The sequence below is a fragment of the Ochotona curzoniae genome, unplaced genomic scaffold (assembly GCF_017591425.1).
Source record: "Ochotona curzoniae isolate NIBS_2020 unplaced genomic scaffold, NIBS_Ocur_1.0 contig_3622, whole genome shotgun sequence".
Lineage (NCBI taxonomy): Eukaryota > Metazoa > Chordata > Mammalia > Lagomorpha > Ochotonidae > Ochotona > Ochotona curzoniae.
This window is the reverse complement of record NW_024465926.1, coordinates 4,327,744-4,352,254: the sequence shown is the minus strand read 5'-3', so window position 1 is coordinate 4,352,254 and position 24,511 is coordinate 4,327,744. Positions and strand designations below refer to the sequence as shown.

Here is a 24,511-nt window from a genome sequence, read left to right as displayed (position 1 = left end):
GGCAGATCTGTGTGTCCTTGCATTACTGAAAAGAATGAGGTCATTAATGATATAACTCGGCTTTCAGGACTGGATTCCCAAGGAAAAATGAAAATTCATGCCTGTAGGGATCTCAGTCCTCTGTCCTTTAAGAAGGACCAATGTTTTTAGGTAAAAGTTATTAAAAAAAATATGTTGATTTAACTGAAACTGAATTTTCTAGGTGCGGCTTCACATACTGTTAAGTGTCGTATTCTTTGTAGAGTATTTAGAGTATAAGTATTTATAGCTGTTTCTGTGTTTTCATAGAAATTTTACATTTTTCTCCCTTTCTTAGGACAAAATTAAACTATAATCCTCCAAAAGATGATGGATCAACTTATAAGATTGAACTTGAAGGGATATCGGTAATGGTTATGAGAGAGATCCTGGATTACATCTTCAGTGGGCAGGTATGACGAGAGTCAGAGGGGAGAAGACCCGAGTAGAGGCTTCTTGAGCTCAGGCCGAGGGTCGTCTGTTATTCGGCCAAGCGACACTGCCATCCTCACCCTCTGTCACTGTGTGCTTCTCCTGGTCACGACACCCCGTGTGTGTTCTTCTAGGGCTCAGCTCCTGAAAGAGCAGCAGACAAAGCAGCATCCCAGACCCCAATCCGAGTGCGCGTTTTTGCCACTCTGAACCGCACCTGCCGGTGTGCGAGGTGAGAACACAGGATGCTGTGCTGCTTTTTGGGTTTTTGTTTTTGAATCTTGAATCTAAACTCGCCCTGTGCCCACCTTGCGGGGAACTTGGCCTGTGTCTGTGGCTTCCTGGGTACTGGAGCTTATTTTGTAGAAGAGAAGAGTCCCTTAGTTTTGATTCCTGTGAAAGGGGAGTCATGCAAGCGCCCCTTACTCTAGTGGTGGTTCTGTGGTCCTGCTGCCACAGAGGCACCTGCCTGCGTCTTTGCCCCAGCCCCTCTCACCCCATTGTATATCTGCAGATCGAGGAAGTTTCTTTCTGTTCCTTTGTCCTCCACCCACCTGCCCCCATTTGGTGATGGACAGTGTTCACGTGGTCCTCCAGAAAAGCAGGAGGTGTGAGTTGGTGCTGACTGACGGAGGAGGAGGTCCGTGTACATGACCCACAGCCATGTGGCATCGTATTCTTTCTTCCTTCTTGGAACTTACCCCCAGCCTGGCATCCTTTTTCATCACTGCTGCCTTACTTTCCCCTGCTGGAAGGACTGTCTCTCCTGTGTATTTTCTGGGTGTACTTCTTGCTCTCTCTGAACATGCTTCTCCTGTCCCAAGTTAAGTGCGGTGACTCTCATCCTTTTCAAAGCGTCTGATTTGGTTTCATGGTGTTGCCCCTACCTTATCTTTTCTCATAAGCTCAAGGTGGCTGTGGTTTCTGTAATTGCTCAACAGACGAGGGGATTTGAATTGTTTGCGAGCTGCTCTTACAACGCTGGATCTCTTGTGTGGCTTCCGAGAGCCAGGCTCGAGAGCAACCTCTTGGCTCTCCTGCAGAGATGGCCCAGCAGTCAGCAGAGCCTGTCATGCCAAGCTGGGTATCAGAGCTGGAAGCCTTACTTACAGTTTCTTTCCAATTTAAGTGTAATGCCTTAGTTGTAACTTAAGTGGCAGATTGAGCTTTTCCCACGTCGTGTTGAATAGTCTGCTATCATGAGACTCGAGCAGATCATGTGCGTGACAATGTCCCACTTGCACAGCTCTCCAGCTGTTTTACCTAGTTCCTGAGACAGTTGACAGCTGTGTACACCTAGTTGTTGTTTAATCTGTCATACTCCACGTGTGAAATGTGGTGAAGTGTTTCTGCTCTGTCTGGCTCCGTTCCTCTCTTTCTGAGCGGCAGTGGAAGACCCAACCAGGGAGTCGGCTGACGGGGCGGTATTTCAGCACCTGTTTCTTTACACCGCCGTGTGCTGCACAGAAAACTGTGAGTCAGCCAAGGAGCAGGTGCAAGCCAAGCACTGAGGGAGGTAGATGGAAAGCAGACATTCCTGATGAAGAGGAACGCCTTGGACCAAACTGCTGTGGGCACCACAGCATGGGGCTTCCACGGCGTCCTGGAGGAGCTCCGTCCTGTTTGCCTTTGCACTTGGTGGACTTGCCTCCGCGTGCTGCAGAAGGTGGCACTCCTCAGCTCCTGGGCGTGGCAGCCAGCCAGAGTTTTTCCAAGTTGTGCAGGTCAAGTTCTCCCTAGAACATGACAGTTGTGGAAAGCTCACCAAGCTTCTGTTTACTTGCATTGGTAGAAACTTCCTTGGTACCCTCAGGCTGTGGAAAAAGTGCTAGGTGAAATCTACATGAAATTGCCAGTATTTGATGATTTTCAACCTATAAAAATTTCTTATGGTTCAGCCTGAAAGATCAGTGTTTGTGTTACAGATCTGTGCATTTCAGTATGACTATGCTCTCCTTCCAGATCAGGTTAAACGAAGACACGATCCAGGACGTCGTCCAGGCCGCCGACCTGCTGCTGCTGACGGACCTCAAGACCCTGTGCTGTGAGTTCTTAGAGGGCTGCATTGCTGCCGAGAACTGCATCGGGATCCGGGATTTTGCGCTGCATTATTGCCTGCATCACGTCCACTACCTGGCCACAGAATACCTGGAGACGCATTTCCGAGATGTCAGCAGCACCGAAGAATTCCTCGAACTGAGTCCTCAGAAGCTCAAAGAAGTGATTTCTCTTGAGAAGTTGAACGTTGGCAATGAAAAATATGTATTTGAAGCTGTCATCCGGTGGATAGCCCACGACACCGAAATCAGAAAGGTGCATGTGGTTTCTAACTTGATCTGGTATTTATTTGTAATCTAGCCTTACGGTGCTTTGGTTGTTCTTCCTCGCTCAGAAAGACTTGGAGAGCTGTGACCTGAATGCCTTCCCGTCTGTCATTAAACTATTTAGTTTTTCAGACCAGACTGAGAACCTGCATAGCTCCGAGTCTGTCAGTGGGAATGTTGACACGTGGAAGGAGCATGCTGTGCATACTGCCTTTGGTGGAGAAGTAATTTCAAGCACACGTGGAGGTTATAGAAAGGTGGCATCCCACCCTTGCTGTCAGCACCCTGCCCCCTGGGATCTGGCCCTGGCAGGAGGGCAGCAAGGGAGCGCTGGGGTGCTCCCTGCCTGGAGTGAGACAGCAGGAGGGCGCTGGAGTTCGTGTGAGGAGGGATTTGGGGGTGACCCAATCTTACAGAAAGAAGGTCTGAGAAAATGTCAGCCTGCAGCTGGGACTCCTGTTGGGTAGGGAACGGGATCGCAGTGTTTGTGTCTGATCCTTTCCAATGAGAGCCTTCAGTTGCCGTTCTCACAGTGGGGGGAAAATGCGTCAGGTCAGTTACAGAGTGGATTCCAAATGGGCCATGCACTAAGGGTTTCAGTGGCTCTCTTGTATGTTTTGAATTCTGTAAGCCTCTGAGGACGCCCATTTGGAGGCTGTGTGTGTCACCTTAGTGTTAGAAGGAACACTTGGTTCTTTTTCCTGTTTGTGGGCCCAGCGAGAGAAGGGACTGGAAGCGTCCAACTTGCTGCCACTCACCAGGCCCACCAGCAGCAGCCCGCTGCTCGCCTGCTCTTCCCCTCCTCTCGCCTGAAGGTGTGGGGATACTTGAGGACACTGGTTGCTAGGGAAACGAGGCAGTGCTCTGTTCTTTGGCCAAGCTGAACTTTATGCCTTTATTCCTGGCTGTAGAAGAGCATACCTTACCTGGCGTGAGTGAACACCAAGGAAGATTTCCTGAATATGTCAGTTAACGGGTGACTCATTACAGAGTTCCACCTTATGTAGGTAGAGTGTGCTAGTCAGTTACGCTGCCTGAGCGACACGTTACATAGCTTCAGTATTTTTGAACAGTAATTACTGCAGAAGTAACTGCCTTGCACTCCAGGTGTTTATTGAACTTTATTTTCTTACAATATTTATGTTGATTTTTTTTTAGTTTACCACAGTGTATTGAGCTGTTGCCCTATAGATCATTGCTATGCCTGTGCCCCTAAATACGCAAAGGAAAGCAAATTAGCTGTTCTTTACTCTGTTTATCAATTGGAATGGAAGCTTTTGGAGTATAAGCAAAACTGGCATCTCACATAGAAGAAAAGAAACTGATTGATTTGAAGTTAAGTTGTTCTTCGTTGAGGCTATGGGAATAGGAACAAAAGGGGCAGTAAAGCATATTCAAGCAGAATTGGACCTGTAACCTGGGGACCCTGCCTGAGAATAACCTGATGGCCAGCAGTGTGTTCTTCATGAGTCGAAAGGGGTGTGTGTGTGTGTGTGTGTGTGTGTGTGTGTTGCATCCATGGCTTCTTCATCCCATCCTCTCTCCTCCTCCTGCAGGTGCACATGAAGGATGTCATGTCAGCACTCTGGGTCTCTGGGTTGGACTCCAGTTATTTACGGGAACAGATGTTGAATGAACCGCTGGTTCGAGAAATTGTCAAAGAATGCAGCAATATCCCCCTGAGCCAGCCACAGCAAGGAGAAGCCATGCTGGCCAACTTCAAGCCCCGGGGCTACTCGGAGTGCATCGTGACTGTCGGTGGGGAAGAGAGAGTGTAAGTGCTGGCCGAGTTGTTTGCAGGTGTAGTTATGTGTGAACACGGATATCTTCAGTACTTGAGCGTAATTCCAGTCCAGTTTGTTAATGTTTTAACCGTCTTTAGTGTGCCAAAACGTCACCTTTACTATAAGTAGGACTGTGGAGGGCCCTGTGCCATCTCATCACGCTGCTTTTCTTCAGGTCCCGGAAACCGACGGCTGCAATGCGGTGCATGTGCCCGCTCTATGACCCCAACAGGCAGCTGTGGATCGAACTGGCGCCCTTGAGCATGCCGAGAATCAACCACGGCGTCCTCTCCGCAGGTACTGTCCTGTGGCCAACCTCACCGGAGCCTGTGACTCAGGCTGTGACAGGGTGACCCGAAGGTGCCTTTTTAACTGCTCCGTGTGGTTACATTTTCACATACTTCTGGCTTTTGAAACTATGGCTCGGAGAAGCAGTTATTTCCTTGCAAACTTACTGTCTCCTGGCCGTTCTCAGCTGTTTGTGAGAAGGTGGTAGAGGAGCCTGTAACTGAGAGAAGAGTGGCCCGCACTGATTTGAGTCGCTCATGGGCTCTGTGTCTGGCCCAGGGACACAGCCTTTCTCTGAGCACCATAGTCCCATCTTTGTAATCCATGCTGTTTATCATTACGATGACCAAGTCTATAAACTATATGATATATAAACAAGGCATTTTCAATGAGACTTTGGAAATAGCCATGAAATGAGCAGTTACTTTGCCCCAGAAGGTGTGTTTTATTTGACATTTGCAAGTTTGACAACTGCTGCTCATTCTTCAGAGCTCTCACTTTAAGCATTGATAGAAAAGACCGTATTTGCTGCCTGGCATTGTTTTCTGTCTTTCTTTACTTTTAGACTTACTTGTTTGAAAGGCAGAGATGGAGAGAAACAGAGAGACAGAAAGACTTCCTGTCTGCTGGCTCATTCTGAAACACTAAGGCGGCAGCCAGGAAGTAGGCATCGTTGCTTGCTCTCCCTGTGTGAGGCACGACCCAGGCGTCGGCCATCAGCTACTGCCTCCCTGGGGGCTTTAACAGGAAACCAGGTAGAAGTGGAGCGGGCAGGACTCAAGCTAGGGTTCTGACGTGGGATGTCAGTGTCCCAGGTGACGGCCAACATGCTGCCCCGCTGCACCCACCCTGTGCTTTGCCCTTGGCACTGCCCTTTCAGCTCATGCCAAGCAGGTGCCTCTCGTGTAACTGTAGGGAGCAGTGGTCCGGGAGCCTTCCCCGTTACATTCCCTCGGACGGCTCTGAAGCGGTTTTGCCTAGTGGAGTGCCTGGGTTTGGGTCCCAGCTCCGATCCTGCCTGCAGCTTTTTGCCAGCGTGCACCTTGGGAGACAGCAGGTTCGAGCTCGGGTAACTGGCCTCTGCCACCCGTGTGGGAGGGAGACCCAGAGTGTTGTTGGCTCCCGACTCGGGCCTGGCCCAGCCCCAGCTAGTGGGCATTTAAAAAGTGAATCTGCAGGTGAGAGATATTTGTTTGCTTTCTGTCCCTCTCAAATTAAAAAAAGAAAGAATCTTAAAGATGCTTAGATCCATGCTGTATTATACACTATGCTATAGTATGCATTAATATATTAGTATATTAATATATACTATTTATACTATGTCATGGCTCTCTCAGATAAATAGAGCTTTTAGAATTTTCTTTGAAGTTTAATTTTTACTTGGAAGAGTTACAGAGAGGGGAGAAACAGAGAGTGGTCTTCGATCCCCCACGGCCAGAGCTGAGCCGCTGCAAGCCCAGGAGCTTGCTCTGGGTTTCCCACATGGGCATGGGCCCAAGCACTCCGGCCATTGTCTACTGCTTTCCCAGCCAGTAAACAAGAAGGAGGATCAGAAGTGAAGCTGTAAGGGCCCAATATGATGGCTCAGCAGCTAAATCCTCACCTTGCAAGCACCAGGATTCTATATGGGCACCGGTTCATGTCCCAACCACTCCACTTCCCTTCCAGCTCCGGCTTATGGCATGGGAAAGCAGCAAAGGATGGGTGATGTCCTTGGGACCCTGCACTCATGTGGAGACCTGGAAGAAGCTCCTGGCCCCGGTTTCGGATCGCCTCAGCTCTGAACACTGTGGCCATTTGAGGAACGAGACAGTGATTGGAAGATCTTCCTTTCTGTCTCTCTTTGTGCATCTGCCTTTCTAATAAGAATTGATAAATAATTTTTTTCAAAATTTATTTATTTTTATTGGAAAAGCGGTTATACAGAGAGCAGGAGAGAGAGAGAGGAAAATCTTCCGTCCATTGGTTCACTGCCCAAGTGGCTGCAATGACTGGAGCTGAGCTGATCTGAAGCCAGGAGCCAGGAGCTTTTCTGGGCCTCCCACGCGGGTACAGGGTCCCAAGGCTTTGGGCCCTCCCTGACTGCTTTCCCAGGCCATAAGCAGTGGGCTGGATGGGAAGCGGAGTCGCCAGGATTAAAACTGGTAACCATATGGGATCCCGGCACGTGCAAGGCAAGGACTTTAACCACTTTGCTATAGCACCGGGCCCAAGAATTGATAAATGTTAAAATAAAAATAAGTGGAGCGGTGGGACACGAACTGGCGCTCGCAGGGGATGTCAGTGCCACAGAGACTTAGCCTACTATGCCCATGGCTCTGGTCCCCAGGAAGTACAAATTTTCTTTAATTTTTTTTTTAACAATGTATTTATTTTTATTGGAAAGGCAAATATACAGAGAGCAGGAGAGACAGGGAGGAAGATCTTCCATCCGATGGTTCACTCCCCAAGTGGCAATGATCGGTGCTGCACCGATCTGGAGCCAGGAGACGGGAGCTCTTCCGGGTCTCCCACGCGGGTGCAGGGTCCCAAGACTTTGGGCCGTCCTTGACTGCTTTCCCAGGCCACAAGCAGGGAACTGGATGGGAAGTGCGGCCGCTAGGATTAGAACCGGCACCCATATGGGATCCTGGCGCATGCAAGGCGAGGACTTTAACCACTAGGCTGTCACGCTGGGCCCAATTTTCTTTAAAGTTAAGCCATACTATGTACCATACCGTAGCTTTCTCTCCCCATCAGTTTTGCTTGTAATGTGAAGGCATACCATATGGTACCTAGAGTGGCATGCCCTGCTGTCACTGCCACACATAGAAAGGCTAGGGCTGCCTGGTAGGATAGACCTGCAGCCACCGAGGGACCCTCGGAGTGAGGGAAGTTACCGTCAGCGGTGAGGAGTCGGCAGAGCAGGGTGGCAGCAGCCTGTGCATCTGCTTTCCCTGCTTTTTCTTCTCAAAATCAGCTCCCTCAAGATTTTTCTTTCATGGTTTGTACATGTTCATAATTTTCATACACACACACCTATCACAGGGTTCCTGTAACACTCATTTTTTTAGGTTTCCTGGAGTTTGATACTTTAGAAACTGAACAGTTAAGAGAATAATTTGTACAGTTATATTGACTGAAATGAAAATCTGCTTCTGTTTGTCCAAGTTGCTCTGGTTTCTTAGCTCTTCTTGCCTTTTTAAAAATGTTTTTTCAGCCCAGCGCAGTAGCCTAGAGGCTAAAGTATGTATATATACCTTTCAAATAAAACTAAATAAGTCTTAAAAAAAAAAAACAATGTGAAGTCTTAGAGCCACGGAGCACTAGGCTGAGGATCCTCTCTTCCGTGCGTTTGCTTCTTCCGCTTGCCCCCAAGCACTGCTGACGTAGTACTACTCTGCGTCAAGTGCAAGATCTGAGTACTGATCGTGGTTGGCCCTCCTCCTGGGCGGGACCTTGGGGAGGGCTTCCTGCTAGAGGCTCGAACCGGAACTACAGTCTCTGTGTTTATCATGGGGAACAAAGACTTTACCATTTCCTGGCAACGTGGCTGCTGCACGGGGGGCAGCTTTGGCTCCACTGTTGCTTTCTGTTTGCCTCATCGTCTTCTGAACCCTTTATCTTCTAGGAAGATCGTGTCTTTTAATATTTACTTTGTATTTGGAAATCAGAGCCACAGAGAGAGATCTCCTGTCTGCTGGTTCACTCCCCAAATGGCCACAGCGGTCAGAGCTGGGTCAGTCCAAAGCTGAGAGCCAGGAATTTCCTCTGGCTCTCCGATTTGGGTGCAGGGTCCCAAGGACTTGGGTCATCCTCCACTGCCTTCCCATACCACAGGGAGAGAGCTAGAAGGGAAGTGGGGCAGCCAGGACACAAATGGATTCCTGTGTGGGATGCTGGTGCCACGGACTAAGGCCTAGCCTATACCCCATGCTGCCAGCCCTGGGAAGATTATTATTATTATTATTATTATTATTTTGTAAAAACTTTTTAAAAAAGATTTGTTTATTTTTATTGCAATGTCAGATATACAGAGAGAAAGGTCTTCTGTCTGTTGATTCACTCCCCAATCGGCCGCATCGGCCGGAGCTGAGCTGATCCAAAGTGAGGTGCTAGGAGCCTTCTCCAGGTCTCCCGTGTGGGTGCAGGGTCCCAAGGCTTTGGGTACTGCCTTCCCAGGCCACAAGCAGGGAGCTGGAAGGGAACCGGGACCACCAGGATTAGAACTGGCGCCCATATGGGATCCCGGCACATTCAAGGCGAGGATTTTAGTTGCTAGGCTACCACACCGGGTCCAGAAGATTGTTTTTTAAAAGGTATGTCTGGCACTGTCCATGTTTTTCTGCAGAAGAATAGCCTAATCCATCATTCCACAAATGCAGGAGCCCAGCTTGAGCCCTAGACCCTGCTTTGAATGTTGAGTGTTCACAGGTGCCCCCGACCTGAGCATTCCTGGCATCCTGAATGAACAGACATGGGCTGAAACTCACAGATGCTCTGGACAGAATAGAGGGACTGAGGTGACCCTGTGTTGCCTGGCAACTGAGTGAGGGGCGTCCGGTCCTTTTGATGCTGAGGCAGTGGTGAGGACCTGCTCCCTGAGCGTGATGCACGGAGCACAGTGGTCGGAGTGACTCACCGGCATGGCTCACATGAGATGTGCTAAAGATCCACAGCTGAAGGAGATTGCTGTCGTCAGAGACAGTGCCCCGGACGCCACTGTGTGCTGCCACCTTGGTGGGTTCCACGTCCAATTTCCTGTTTGTCTGCTGTGATTTTTCAGAAGGATTTCTCTTTGTGTTTGGGGGCCAAGATGAAAATAAGCAGACCCTGAGCTCAGGGGAGAAGTATGATCCAGATGCAAACACGTGGACTGCGCTGCCACCCATGAATGAGGTAACAAGCTTCTGTTAGGGTTCTGTTGCCCTTCGCCCTTTGTTTGCTGTGAGCTCAAGGAGGGCCCTGCCCTCTGCTCTGCTGCCCGCCCTTCCTCCTCCTTCCCTCCTTCCCTCATCCTGGTCTCCTTGGACTTGCACAGAGCCTGCATCTGTTCTTCCTGCCAGGATGTCTGCCCTCACATGCCCCAGCACCCACCCTGTTGCCTCTGCGATTTCTCACGTGGGTCCTCCTGGCCTGCCCTCAGCCCCGCGGTCTCCCTCCGCTCGCCCCAGGGACCTGTTGAGTTCTGTGTATGGAGGTAGACAGTGTTTCGTGAGGACTCTGAACGCTGGTGGCAGATGGGGTTGCACTAACAGCGCTAACAGCGTACATTACACCGGAGCATGTGGAGTAAATCGTAGGTGGACGGATGTTGAACGGTTCGGGCTCCTGTAACTCCGCAAAGCCTTCACGTGAGCCTGTTCCTGCCACACAAGGTCCACACTTCTATGACTGCCTCCTGTCTTTCACATATCATTCAGAAACACAGCAGCCTGTTCCTATTGAAGGGGAAGGAAGTAGTTGTTGCTGGGCGAGAGTTAGCATTGGTTAAGAAGTTACAGTTCTGCAGGTGGTTCCACGGTGTGATTCTCCCTTCTGGGAAATTGCTGGCTTTTAGTAGCTCAAGACATCATGGTGCAAGAATAAGCTGCTAAGGAAACCAGAGATATTCTAGATGAAACAGCTTTGAACTTGGTCCTTGCTTACTGAAACGCCGGAGTAAAATGATGATTACAATTTTGAATGAATACCCTGTTATAGAACAACTACTGGCGTTTTGTGTGCAACCATCATCCATGTCTTTTCAGGCGAGACATAACTTTGGCATTGTGGAGATCGATGGAATGCTGTACGTTTTAGGAGGAGAAGATGGTGACAAAGAGCTGATTTCCATGGAATGTTATGATATTTATTCTAAAACCTGGACAAAGCAACCCAATCTGACCATGGTTAGAAAGGTGAGAATACAGCCCATGATAACCAGCCTGTTTCCAGATTAGATGTTAAAGTTTTTCCGTAGTACCTTCGGTACATCTGAGAATGTTATAAGAGGTACCATTGTAAAGCTGTCTTTGTAGTCAGCCACTCACTGGGGTAGGAAAGTGACATGTCCCAGGGCTGATCCCGGCAGGGCCCCTGGGTACGCTGCTCTGGGTGGGTTCCATGCTCGGTGGTTGCTGCCTGAGACACTGGCCTCGAGAGCAGCCAGCCCTCAGCCTCCCGTTTCTTAACGAGCAGGCAGGAGCGGAGAGGGTGACAACCACCCTGGCATGCTGTGCAGCGTGAAGGCAGGCGGCTTGCACACGTGTGGGGCAGGGCCCGGCTGTTCCTGTCCCCTTCCTCGTCGGGCCAGTGCCGTAGGTGCTTGTGCCTCGGAGTCCTGGCATAGACTCTTCATGCCCCCTTCCAGCTAGAGTACTGGATAAGACATAACTGGCATCCTATTTCACGGAATGTCAATCCTGGGATCTTCAGACAGCGGTGAGAGTCTGCAGAGCTCTCTGCACAACAGCGCTGTCGCCTTCCCTCAGCGAGGCAGCTGGTGGCTGATGGAGTGGGGTTAGCACTCTGTGCAGTACGTTGCCCTTCTTAAAGTGCCCCGGGACAAGTTCTCTAACAAGAAATGTTGTTTTCTCCTTTCAGATTGGCTGCTATGCAGCTATGAAGAAGAAAATCTATGCCATGGGTGGAGGATCCTACGGAAAACTTTTTGAGTCTGTGGAGTGTTATGACCCCAGGACCCAGCAGTGGACTGCTATCTGTCCACTGAAGGAGAGGAGGTGAATGAATGTGGGTACAGAACCTCAGCTTCCCTCGTGCTCCCTGCGCCTCGCCCTTGCCTTTCCTGTAGAGTCGCTGTTGACTTCCTGTCATTCTATGGAGTGGGAAGATGCTCGCGTTCATGGGCCGTGGAGCTCTGGCAGAGTTCAAGCAGACGGCAGGGGAGTTGGGAAATGAGGGCTTTAGTTGTGGATTCACTGCTTGCTGTGCCCTGTGGCCTTGCAGATTCGGGGCGGTAGCGTGTGGTGTTGCCATGGAGCTGTATGTGTTCGGGGGAGTCAGAAGTCGTGAGGACATCCAAGTTAACGAGATGGTCACTTGCAAGTCTGAGTTCTACCACGATGAGTTTAAAAGGTAATTATGAGTGGTCTCATGTCTCTTCAGCAGCTTTTCTTCGTGCTTTCCAAGCCCTGTTTTAACTCTGCTTGGTTTGTTTCCCAGTGACCTATCCAGGAGAGGTATGTGTGATGTATAGTGGGTATTCATTCAGTAACTTCACAGTTTTGGAAATTTACAGGAAAACCAGGAAATGTCTCAAAAATGTCAAGCGGCTCTTGACATTTAGTTGCTTAGAATCATCCTTTGTCTCCTTACAGCTCTAGGAAAAGTGTAAATCATAGCTCTTCGTGCGTGGCCTTTTGTACTGTGTCCTTTGTCTGCCTTTCCTGGACCATCTGAGCACACGGATCGGAGTGAGCCGCTTTCCCTCTGACATGAGTGGCCCCTGGGGCTTGGAGTTTCCCTGCCGTAGCTCATACAGCGAACTTGACCTCTTCCAAAACCACGTGGTTTGTCAGCACCTACGCGACAGCTTCCCCGTCTCCCACAGTGCTCTGTGTGTCTCTGAATTTGTAGCTGCTGCCTGTCAGCACTTCCAGGGCAGGGTCTCACTTGTCAACTCTGTATCCTCTGAGTTTCGCTCCTGTCCTGGGTTAGACACAGAACCAGGTGATGACGCGGGTGGAATGTGGGGCTTGAGATTCTGAAAACATCGACAGGCTGCGTCGTGTATCTTGTCGGGTAAGGAACACCCTTCTCGGATCTTGCAGCTCCTCTCCCCTGTGCACATGCCTTCGATTGTTATACTCTCCGCACAGTATTTCTCTGGCGGGAACACACGTGTTCAGATCCCAAGGGGGGAGTGATTTGCTGAGTGTAATCCTATGAGAGTATTTCACTTGTGCTACCAGAAGGGGGTGCCATAATGTCAAGTTTAAGTTCAGTCTACATGCAGACAAACTGGAACATTTACCGGGACATTATGCACACATGCGAATGATACCTGACTCTTCCTGTGTTTGAAATGGAGGCTGAATCCCCAGCCTCTTGTTCTGACTGTCAGGGCAATCTCAGAAACATTTATCATACCGCGTGTGAGAGCCCCTCAGAGGATGGGGCAGTGAGGGGACACCACGTGCAGGGGGTCTGCTGTGTGCTCTTGCCTTTGTGGGTGACTCTGAGGCTGACTGCCTAGGGGCCGGAGCATGGCTTCCATTACCTGGCCCAGCGAGTCTCCAGGCCTTCTGTCCAGAATCATTAACAAGCCCAGGCAGCATTTGAGTTGTGGTCCAGCGCTGCGAGGCCCCTTTTGCTGAGAAGTGGATTCCTGAGGGGACAGCGTGGGTGGGTAACTCTTCGAGCAGTGTTTGCTTCTGTCAGCACACTCTATTCTTGCTCTGGGGGAACACGGCCCGAGTGTGGCGGTGAAGTCTTACAGTCTCACTGGGCATGCTCTGAAACGTTGGCTCATTAGTGTTTCCATCGAATTGGTTCGTGTTTGTGTTCGAGGCACTTGGCCCCCATCTTCAACTTGAGAGTATTTCTTCTCCCTTTCTCCTTAACAGCACTCCCAGATAAAGGCAGCATGTCCTTGGTTTCCTTACTTCCGAGTTTTCCAGAGTTAGTTTATGAACAAAGTGGAGAAAGATGCTCATATAATCTATTGGATTCTCGCATGCATAGGTCTGCACTGTGAGTGATGAAAACTGCATTGTCTTTGGAACAGCCTGCCCTGGCGTAGGTCCTGCTGCGGTTCCCATTTTGCACAGAGGCACAGGAAGCACAGCAGCTGAGCCGGGTGGGATGCAGGCAGTCTGGCTGCAGTGGCCTCCTTTTCCACCACCATACTTTCTTTTTCAAAGGTTGATTTATTTACTTGAACAGCACAGTTACCGAGAGAGGGGAAGAAAGAGGCCTTCCATCTGCTGGTTCACTCCTTAACTAGCCACAGTAGTTAGAGCTGGACCAGTCTAAAGCTCAGAGCCAGGAGCTTCTTCCATGTTTCCTGTGTGGGTGCAGGCGCCCAAGCACTTGGGCCATCTTCTGCTCCTAGGACATTAACAAGGACCTGAGTCAGAAGTGGAGCAGCTGGGATGAGAACCAGTGCCCATATAGGATACTGGCACTGCAGGCTGCAGCTGAAGTCGCTATGCCATAATGCCAGCCTGTACCCCCATGTCTTGACTTCAGACTGTTGGCTTTCCTGTAAGTATCTTTGGTTAAACTGCCCTAGAGTAGCATGTCTATTACAAGATGGACTGTCCCCAAAACCACTGTGCATGCATACTTGGGGCTCTTCGTCAGACTAGCAGTCTGGATGGGTTGGAGGCCATTTCAATTGTTTTTAAGTAATCTCATGTCTTTCCTGTCTTTGTTCTCTATTTTTAGGTTAGAATTTTCCTGGAAAAATGCCATATCTTATTATTTTCTGTGTTTCAAGGCAAAAACAAAACTATTTGATGAAAAGCAAAGAAATGGTCCTATGTTTTCACGAGGGCTCGGTCACACTGTGCTCCGAGTGCTGGCGTCTCGGCCTCGGCCCTGGGGTCTCTGCAGTCCCAGTACTGCCGAGCTGCCTGCCCTCTGTACTCAGAAGGGGCCCTCTCCGAGCCCACCCTGTGCAGGGCGTCTCGCCCTGCTCACTGGCCCCGTGGCCCTGACGCACACGCCCCTTCACACTCGCAGCGCCTGCAGCCTTGTGATCAGGCTGTGCACATGCCTTCTCCAGCTGTGCTTCTGTGACACATGCCAGACGAAACCTTGGGCCATTTCATTCCACTTCCCAGAATGTTCCCCTGGTTCCCAGTGCCCACCTCATACACAGGTGATGGCAGTTAGCTTCCGCTTCATGCCCTGTAGTTAGCATTGTTCAATTTCTTTTCCTTCTACATATGCTGTTCTCTCTCTCTCTCTCTCTCTCTCTCCTTCTTCCTTAAGATTTATTTACTTCAAAACAAGTAGAGAGGGGGAGGGTTGGAGAGACCGTGCTCTCCACCCACTGACCGTTCCCCAGATGACGGTGACAGGCAGGGCTGGGCCGTGCCAAAGCCAGGAGTTTCTTCTGGTTCTGCCAAATGGGTGGCAGGGATGCAAACACTCGGACCATCTTCCATTGGTTTTCCCAGGTGCATCGGCAGGAAGCTGGACTGGAGTGGCAGGGACAGGAACCAGAAGCAGCATTTTGCCCATAACACCACAGTACTGGCTCCATTTTTTTTTTTTTTTGAGGGTTTTTAAAATGTCTGTGCTGAAATGACCTGTATTTTTGTCCTGAGCATGTTGTCTCTTCTCTTGCTGGATAGCTGCGTTTAGCTCCCTGACTGATGCTTCCAGCCTCTAGCATTTGGCCTCTGGTGAATGTTTGCTCCCTGGGGAATGGGCTTTCATTCTTCTGGCTCTTCCGCTGAGTAGTTCTGGAGTGCATGCTAGGCGTGGTTAATGCACTGAGGGCCCTGGATTTCTTCCAGTGCTTGCGAGTGTTGCCCTCAGTGTTGTTGGCTCCGTGAATTCAGTCAGACTCATACTGCGAGCCATTGCACCAGCGGTGGGGGGTCAGCTTCAGTCCTGCACCCTTTGTTTGTTTGTTTTAATTAGAGTGAAAAGGAGACCTTCCGTCAGCGGGTTCACTCCTTGACAGCTGCAGTTGTACGGGCTGGAACAGACTGCAGTGAGGGCTAGGAGCTGCTTCTGAGGATGAGGTTGGAATCTCCACATTATATACAATAGATAGCCTGTGGCCTTATTTTCCTGAATTTGTGAAACCCTGAAGCTTTGAGCTGCTAAAGACCAAACTAAATGGATCATACACATCAACTGCTTCAGCACCATGTGATCCTCCTGCCCCCGCCAGGAACAAATTATGCTTAATGCTCAGAATTATTTCCAAACCTGATTGTGTGGTGTGATGTGTGTCTCAGTGATGCAGTGCCAGGATCCCCGTGAGTGGGTGTGGGGCTGCCTCGGGGGTCTGCTCCAGTTGCTGTGTGCCTTGTAAACAGGCAGAGTTGCTCATCAGCGTTGTTTGATGCAAAGCCTGGGAGAGCTCAGACGCTGAGACCTCCTTATTTATGTTTAGTCCTAAAACCATGAAGTGTGAGTAAGCCAGGATTGCAGTTTGACATTTTCAAGCTGTTTTTCTCCAAGATCTGCTCATGCTCTCCATTTTTAATTTTCAATGTTAGATTTCTCCTTTCTTCTTTTTAGCAAGGACATTTTTGAAGACAGGGGCTAAACTCTGCCTTGCCGGTCCGAGCAGACCACCTGAGGCCCATCTGCTCTCAACCACTGGATGACTCAGCTGTTGAAGGGAGTGGATTTAGGGATGTGGTCACCAAGCTTCCTTCTGGGCCGTTGCATGATCTTGAGCAAATCGCTGTGCTTCTGTGTCTCTCTGAGCTCAAGATGTGGCAGCTGCTTTGTAACAGGCTGGCAGGAGAGTTCAATGAGATGAAAACAGTGCTTTTCACGGCATCATCTTATGTTTGTCATTGAGCCGCTGCAAACCAGGGATGTTGGTGGCTCAGAAGGCAGTGCAGATGTGGGCCCAGGTCCCTCTGACATCTGCTGCGTCCTGCCTTTGTATGAGCCAGTCACAGGAAATTGGTCACTTTGCTCTCATCAACATTGTTCCATAGCATGCCTAGATTTACTCGCAGAAAAGAAACAAAACCACTTTTATTGGGGTGTAATTTTAGACTTGCAGGAAAATTGCAGAAGTAGAGTTCCCATAAGCTAATCACTCAACTTCTCCTGATGCTTACGTGTTCAGAGTACAAGCCTCACAGCCAGGATGTTTATGTAGTCCCATCTCACAGGGGCTGAGGCCCACAGACCCAGTGAAGGACCGGCCGCTTCCCCAGTAATCAGGCTGGGTTCTGCACTGCGTCCTGCAGCTGTGCTTCGCTGGCCGCTGCTCGTCGGTGGCAGTCCGCAGTCTCCTTGTCTTCGTGACCTTCATGCTCTTAAAGGTTACGTGTCAGCTCTTTGTAGACCATTTCCTATGTTGGGTTCATCTCATGACTTCTCATGATGAGCTGAGGTTGTATGTTCTGGCCACAGCACAGGATGGGCGTCACACCCTTGCACCCCGGGTGGGAGCACGAGTCTCTGTGCTTTCTTGCTGGTGAGGTCAAGTGTGGTTACTTGATTAAGATGCTATCTGCTGGGCCCAGAGCGGTAGCCTAGTGGCTAAAGTCCTCGTCTTGTATGCCCAGGATCCTATATGGATGCCAGTTCATATCCCAGCTGCTTCACTTCACTTCCAGCTCCCTGCTTGTGGCCTGGGAAAGCAGTAGAGAATGGTCTAAAGCCTTGGGACCCTGCACCCATGTGGGATGCTATGTACTGCATTTCTCCCTGGAAAAATAAATGTTTTTTCATGGCAATTAACATCTTAAAGGAGGTAGTTTGAGAATATGCAAAACTGCTGCTTCTCCTTTAGCCTTGCCTGCTGACTCCGCAGCCCCAGGAGAGTTGGCCTCTGGTGCCTATTGTGGCGCTCTTTGCCAAGGGGTGGTTTATTTTCCATATTCCTTCTGCATATATTAGTTGAAATTCTTCTGAAAAAATTCCGTTGTGCTCTCTATATTTTAAGGCTTTTTCAATGACTTATTAGTATAGTTTCACGGGTGTTGGAATTTCTTCCTCTGTTTTTCCCAGCTTTGGCAGCCCCTCCCGTCAGCGACTGTGGCCCTGGCCTTGTCTCAGCACCTGCTCTCTGGCACCCCAAGATGCCACGGGCTCATCTTGTCTTTGCTTCAGCTCTAGATGAGCCACTTCTTTGTGCAGCACAAGGTCCTGTTAGTGGTTACTAAATGGATTTTCAACAGAGGTGCTGAGGCAATTAGTAGGGAAAGAAAAGCCATCCGCAAGTGGTGCTGGAGAAGGCGGCTAGCTGTGTGGGACAGAGCAAACTGACCCACCCCTTACACAGGCACTTATGTGTCAGGTTGAAATGTAAGAGCTAAAGCTGTAGAATTTCCACAAGACTGACTTCAGGAGGAAGCTGTGAGCTAAGGGAAGTTTTCTTAGAAGGACACAGAACATGGCCCCACATTCTGAGGTATTTTCCTGGTGTGTTCAGTACCCTTACTGTGGAACCCAGGGGCACCAGAGCATGTGTGCACAGAAAGCCTTGCCCCTCATATCCAGAGCAGCTTGTTCACAGTGGGGAAAGCTGGGAGGTGCCCTCGTCAGCAGACGGCCAGGTAAATTATGGTACGTGCGTACAGTGGAATGCTTTCTAGCAACGTGACAGGGCTTCAGAACCTCGGGCTCAGAGAAGCAGATAGGAAAGTACATACTCTGTGCTTTGCTATGCGTGGCCTTCCCGCACGGGCAGAATTGGAATGTATGGCAGGAAGCACATCTGTGGTTACCTGGAAGTCAAGGTTGGCATTGCACCTGGTTCTGCTGACACGGTCTTTCGTTGATTTCTCCGTTTTGTGTGCGGCTTTGCTTCCAGGTGGATCTACCTGAATGACCAGAACCTGTGCATCCCTGCCAGCTCCTCCTTTGTGTACGGAGCTGTGCCCATAGGAGCCAGTATTTACGTCATCGGAGATCTTGATACAGGTGAGGATGCGGTGGTTTTGCAGGAACTGTTTGCTGGTGCTGCGGAGGTGCCTTGTCACAGCTGTGCTTGTTTTTGTTGGGTAGGTACCAATTATGACTACGTGCGTGAGTTTAAACGAAGCACGGGCACCTGGCACCACACAAAGCCACTCCTTCCCTCTGACCTTCGCCGCACTGGGTGTGCAGCCTTACGTATTGCAAATTGCAAGCTCTTCCGCCTGCAGCTTCAGCAAGGCCTATTCCGTATTCGCGTCCATTCACCTTGAAGAGGAGGCAGAGCGCAACGCAAGATCCTGCCCCGAGAGCGCCATGACATAGCTTTACGTCAGGGAGAACAGAGGTGGCAGCTGAAACCCGCTGGGCGTGCTGGGCGTTGCTGTGGTACCTTTTCGGTGGTTCGTAATGCTTCAAACGCTCGAGCCTCGGCTCTTGTTTGGGAGAAAGTGTCACTGTGGAAAAACTGCCTAGGGGAAGCCATTCCTCTAGTTAGGTGGACCACAGGCGACGGAGGCTAGCCTACCGGGGAGGAGAGGGGGCGAGTGGGAGTGGGTGTGAGGTAAGACGTCAGAGTTAAGACACCAAGGTACATTCCCTGAGGGGAGCCATAGCTGCCTGGCTGCTGGGTTCAAGTGTGTGGCTTTGGTGAACCAACAACAAACCATATATGCAAGTCAACATATCCAGACACACCCAGATTGCTTTTCTACTGCACTGGGAAGGATCTATTATGCCTAACCCTGCCCGAGTTAAGATTTGTGCCTAAAATGTTAGATTGGACAATAAGCCAGTTAGTCTCTATTTATTACTAGTGTTATGTCTTACGAATCTTTTAAAAGCCGTATTATGATGGGTTGAAACTAAGATAAGATTTCTCTTTAATAACATTCTGTCTTAGTCATGTAAGGATGCGGTGAGTAGTCAGGTTGTGATGCTCCTGTGAGCGTGCGGGAAGTTGCTGGGCGCTGTGTCACTTGGGTGAGGTGTGGCCTGCCATCCTTTCTGGGGTGTTACTTTGCAGTTGTGAAGGAGCTCGGGCCGTGCCACTCTTCCTTTTCATTTGATCAAAACATTATTTAAACATGAGGATGTCGGTGAGAAGGGAATTTTCTGAAAGGAAGACTTGAGTTGGACAAATAATATAGGCGTGCTATGACTGTATTTAAAATTAAAAAAAAAAAAAAAAAAGCAAAGCTGTCCCAACAAAATGCATAGGGATCAAACACTACTTCATATCGTCTGCCTGAAAGCACATACGAGGCTTGTCTGCTGTGGTGAGGATCTGGTAATTCGTCTTCGCAGGCAAATCTGTGTTCTAAGAGTTTTCCCAGTGCTGTGCATTGGTAAGAGTTTTAGACAAATTACGTAAAAGTTTGGCTGGTAGCACAAACTACCTCAACTTCATTTTATTGTGTTCTTAGTAGAGCGAGTTAATGTCTTCCTGTGCTCCTCCTCGCCTGTCCGGCTCTCCCTCAGCCCAGCTCCCATCAGAGGCAGGCCAGTCCTCAGCAGTCCAAGTTGTCCTGTAAGAGATTTTTGTTTTCCGTTCAAATTACACTATACCACCTGAGTGTGAAATCAGGGACCTCAAAGTGTTTGATTGCTTTATAATTTAAATTTTATGCAATATTAAATTTCTAATCGATTTACTATTTATGGAGTACTTTATTTTTAATTGTTTTCTATGGCTTTGTTTTTTGTGGAGAATGTCACTACAAGAAGCAACATTTTGTCTTAATGATTAATAAGTATATAAGCGAATTCTTTCATTGTACTTTTGAGAACAAGCATTATCTTCTAGAGACTTTCTATGTGGAATGTTTATGTGTTGTTAACATGCACATGAGAGATGCTCTGCCAGCCACAGGCATTAAAGAAAGAGGATCCATCTGTGATTTTTTTTCTTAAATCTGCTGGAAGTCGACTCAGTGTTACAAAAGTCGTGTTACACAAGCTGCTGACGGAGGCCATGCCCAGGGCTTTGCAAAACTATGTGCTGTGTGCTACGTTAATTTTCCATCTGCCAGAAGAAACTTAGAGAAAGGAGAGAGGTCTGCGTGTTGCTCATCAGAGGCCCCAGGCCCACTGTACCACACACTCATGGTGTCCGTTCGAGTTTGAGGTTGTAATCAGAGCTGTGTTCCCATTGGTGTTTGCACATTTTTTCCATGACTGGGTGGAAGTGTTTTGATCAAAATGAGTTCTGTGGCTACCTGCAACAACATCTTTCTTTTTCACAGTTAGGTATTTGTTTGCAAGGGCTTTCCCTGGGAGCAGCACCTGGGCATCCACGGTGCAGCTGGGGGACGTGAAGGCACGCAGTCAGTGATATCTCTTATGCTCTGGTTGCTGCAGTTCTCCTCAATTCTGAAATTTAAATTTTTTTGCAGTCTATGCCAGGCCTCTCCATGGAGATAATGCATTATTTGGGAACGACTGGGTTCCTACTGCAATATTATCAGTGCCTGCATGACTTGGTAAATCCATTTTTATAAAAATGGTTATTTATTCATTTTTAAAATTCAGTTCCTTGACACTGTAGCTACAAAAAAATAGATAATGTGTTTATAAAATAAATTTGTCACATAATATGGGATGCAATAACCAACAAAAGCTACTAAGTGCCAAACTGTTATTTTAATATATATAAATATTAAAATGCTATGTTGAAGTATAGGCTTGTATTTAACTTATTTCAGTATTGTAAAATAAATCATAACTCATTTCATGCAGGTTTGCGTTGTAACATTCCACTTAAGCCTTGAAGCACCTGCCTTTCTGACACTCCTCTCTCGAAGCACTCTGACCGGGCGGATGTCAGAACTGGTCGCGAGAGCAGGTCTGTAGGTGTTAACTAGAAGTACCTTTAGGAAAAGTGCAATTTGTTTTCCTTGTCCCACCAACAGAGTTGTCTTAGGTTAGAGTGAGCAAATGTTTAAAGGGTCCCTTGCAGCCTACTATCTGAAATTGTGTCTTTCTCTAACACATCCAAATCACGAGTGTTAAACTTAAAATGAAATTCTTGGGTGCGTGTTTGCTAGTGCTTATATTCTGGCAGGAGAAAAAGCGTGAGGTGTGTGAGTGAGCGTATGCTTACGTGTGTGTTGTGCCGTGTGACTTCAGAAATCCATTTGTCCGTGTTTACTTCTGGAATAGTAATTCCAAACTACTCTTGTTCTGTCTCCTGGTGCTTCTGGGCAGTTCTGAGCCTGTCGCCCTGCAGTTGGTCCTGCTGTGTGGGACAGGCGGGGAGAGGCAGAGGCAGATACTTGGTGTGGCATGGTTTGTACAGCTGTTTGCCACCTGGCAGTTGGTCCACGGGAGATACTTAGCCAGAGACATTCTTGTGCTTCTTGTCTGACTTTACATTCTGTGACCGTCAGGAACTGGTAGCAGACGTTCTCAGACCGAGCAGCCACCAGCAAAGAGCGTGAAGGGCTGTGCTGGGTGTTCTGTTCCACTGCATGATGGCTTCAGGGACGGTGTCCCCTTTGTCGAAGGCTCAAGAGTACCACTTTTATCATTTGTAAGTGGAAATATCCCCAGGTACAGTGTAGGAAATGCATTCCTTGTGTCCATTCGGTACACCCGACTTTAGCATACCGAACCAACAATCCCCCAGAAGTTCTCAAGGAGTGCTGAAATGCTGTGGTGACCTTTCTTGATCCAAGAGGCCCCCTGCGGTCAGATGGAGACGTTGGATCAGCTGGGGAGAGATCCGGGTGGCAGTTTCCTTGTGTTGATTTCAGGTGCTGGAACCCTCAAACACCCTGCAGAAGGGGCTGTCTTGGTCTGGAGGCTGCCCCTGGAGCTGGGCCCAGCACAGCAGAGCTGCCCTGGGACATCTGCAGACGGATGCTGAGCGCCTGTGCCTGGTGAGCGCCTGTGCCCACGCTTCTGGGAGCTGAACCAGCAGGCAGATGTCAGAGTGCCCTCCCTCTGCAACGTCAACGCACTGCGGGGTGGAGCGAGACCCTGCGTTTGTCATCTGTTCACCTCAGTGCTTACACACGACAGGCAGTCAGTGTTTGGCAAGTGAATATATGTAAGCACTTCACAAAGTTCAAGGAAAAGTGGAATTGAAATTATTTTGGTGCAGACCAAATTAGAAATCTAGCTTTCCCATATATGCATTGTCTGTGAGCTTTCCCTCCGAGTACTCGTGTGGTCCAAGGGATGTTTCTCACTGGCTTGTGTTCTCTCTGAATGACTAATTTTGCTGGATTTTAGAGGAGACGCTTTGTACACAGATGGGCCGGCTTTATAACTAGAGTGGAAAGCCAGAACAGAATAAACAATACCAAGTGCCTGATGTCGCCACCGCACACAGCCCAGGACTCCAGATGCTCTGTGGGATTTCTGAGGCCTGGCACCCCTACCGGTGTTCGTAGTGTCTAGTGTGGGATTTTACGTGTCACTTTCTACACGGGCCTGTTAATCCTTGCCAGGATGCATGACTCGTCCTTACCTGCTCTCCCCCAGTCCAGAGTGCAGCAGTCTCAGGCCCAACAGGTGCAGCTTCCTAACTCTGCATATGAGTAGCTGATGTAAACAGAAGCCAAGTCTTTGTTACCAGTTCATTTCTCGGCCTTCTGGGCTAACTTGATTTGGGGAGGCATGCGGTGTTTTTAACTGTAAAGTCATACTAACTCCAAACATTTCTTTGTAGATTATTCAGAAAATGAACTGAAATATCTTGATCTTTGCTGGTTAGCTCCAGGAAATTTAAGAATCGGTGAAGAACAGAAATAAGCGTTTGTGTTTCAAGGGTAGCCACACTTCTTGTTAGACGAAAAGCCCCGTCTCGGTTCCCCTTTTCTTCGCCGTGTAATCAGTCAGGAAGAGGAAGCTGCGTGTTTGAGCGTTGAGCAAAGTGTTTCCTGCCTCTTTCACAGGCCTGAAGTGTTCTTTGCAGCTGCCTTCGGATGATGAATGATCCGTTGGCCTGCGTGTCCATCACACCTGCTGGCAGTCACGACTCTGTAGTGCTTGAACTGTTGGCTTTTTCTATACTTTTTGCAAGTCAGCTAGCAAATGTTTTTGAAATTTTGTATTTTTCTTAAGTGATTGTCTTTCATTTTAAATAGATCTCAATATTGTCTCATTGTGGTAGTTCCATTCATGTGATGTAGGAGGATTAAAACTATACTTAAATTATGCTTCTATTTCTTCGGCCTACTTTTAGGAATATTTGTTCTTCAGTTCTGTCAATGGCCTCTAATAATTGAACTTTTAAACTCCTTCCCTTTCTCATACATCTACAAATGAAACTGTGTTCTGTAGTTACTCAGTGAAAAACATTTGCTACCTTCTCTTTTTATTTTGAGATTTATTTTGAGATTTACTCCCTGAGATTTGACCAGACGATAAATGTGATTTTGAGGTGCCCATAATTGACGAGGTTGTTGAGCTTTTCCTACAGCACGATTGCCGTGAATCAGTCGGGGTGGGGGAGGAGGAAGCCGCCGAGGCTGTGCGCACACTGCTCTGATGAGCTGCAGGGCCCGGGGCCGGGGCCAAGTGGCCACTTGAAATCACTCACGCCCTCTGAGCACAGGTTCGTCTCACTAATGGTCGGTGACTATTGCTGTCATTCTTTGACCCATGAGTTACAGATAAGGCATACCTCAGGAACTTGGGTGTCGTTACCAGTGAGCTTGGTGGAAACACAGCTCTCCATAGCTGGCTTTAGCGTGTTTCCTGTTGAATCGGAGCACAAGTACGTGCGTTTATTCCCTCGTTCTTTGTGTTTATAGGAAAAACTGTTCTCAGCTACCTCATTATGCTTGATACCCTGCCAACGCAGAAAAACGCAGCACGTTCTGCCCTCCGGCAGAGCCCTGCGAGCAAGCAGGTGGCCTCCCGGAGGGGCACAGTTTGCAAAGGCGCACCTTCCACTCTGCCACTACTCAAAATCAGCACCTTCATTCGGCAGGGACGCTGGTTCTCCCAGAGCAGCCGCCTCGTACTGACTATAAACTTGAACTTTGAGAGAGTCTCTAAAAGTCTCCCTAAGAAATGTGAGACACTTCACCCCCACCGTGTAGGAGCGGGCTCCCACCTTCGTGGGTTCTCGCAGGACAGTTGTCCTTGAGGGGCGGTTGAGATGCTTGC

The 24,511-nt window shown here is 48.9% G+C and overlaps 1 protein-coding gene across 8 annotated transcripts in view; it reads left to right on the top strand.

The window, feature by feature from the left end:
- Positions 1 to 23,634, top strand: part of GAN (gigaxonin) — a 47,629-nt gene extending 23,995 nt beyond the window's left edge. Inside the window, exons 2-12 of one of the 8 annotated variants that reach the window (XR_005884110.1) lie at positions 317 to 431; positions 2,413 to 2,763; positions 4,331 to 4,548; positions 4,734 to 4,855; positions 9,612 to 9,724; positions 10,576 to 10,725; positions 11,411 to 11,547; positions 11,774 to 11,902; positions 18,291 to 18,400; positions 18,485 to 20,874; positions 21,131 to 23,634. Coding sequence is in view for 5 of the 8 variants with exons in the window: in XM_040982317.1 (XP_040838251.1) it covers positions 299 to 431; positions 2,413 to 2,763; positions 4,331 to 4,548; positions 4,734 to 4,855; positions 9,612 to 9,724; positions 10,576 to 10,725; positions 11,411 to 11,547; positions 11,774 to 11,902; positions 18,291 to 18,400; positions 18,485 to 18,666 (1,645 nt within the window). In the remaining 3 variants the exon portion in view is untranslated. Of the gene's footprint in view, positions 1 to 298; positions 432 to 600; positions 683 to 2,412; positions 2,764 to 4,330; positions 4,549 to 4,733; positions 4,856 to 9,611; positions 9,725 to 10,575; positions 10,726 to 11,410; positions 11,548 to 11,773; positions 11,903 to 18,290; positions 18,401 to 18,484 lie in introns of those variants that run through there. The other 7 variants (XR_005884112.1, XR_005884111.1, XM_040982318.1 and 4 more) reach the window with 7 other exon arrangements.
- The last annotated feature ends 877 nt before the right edge of the window (positions 23,635 to 24,511 follow it).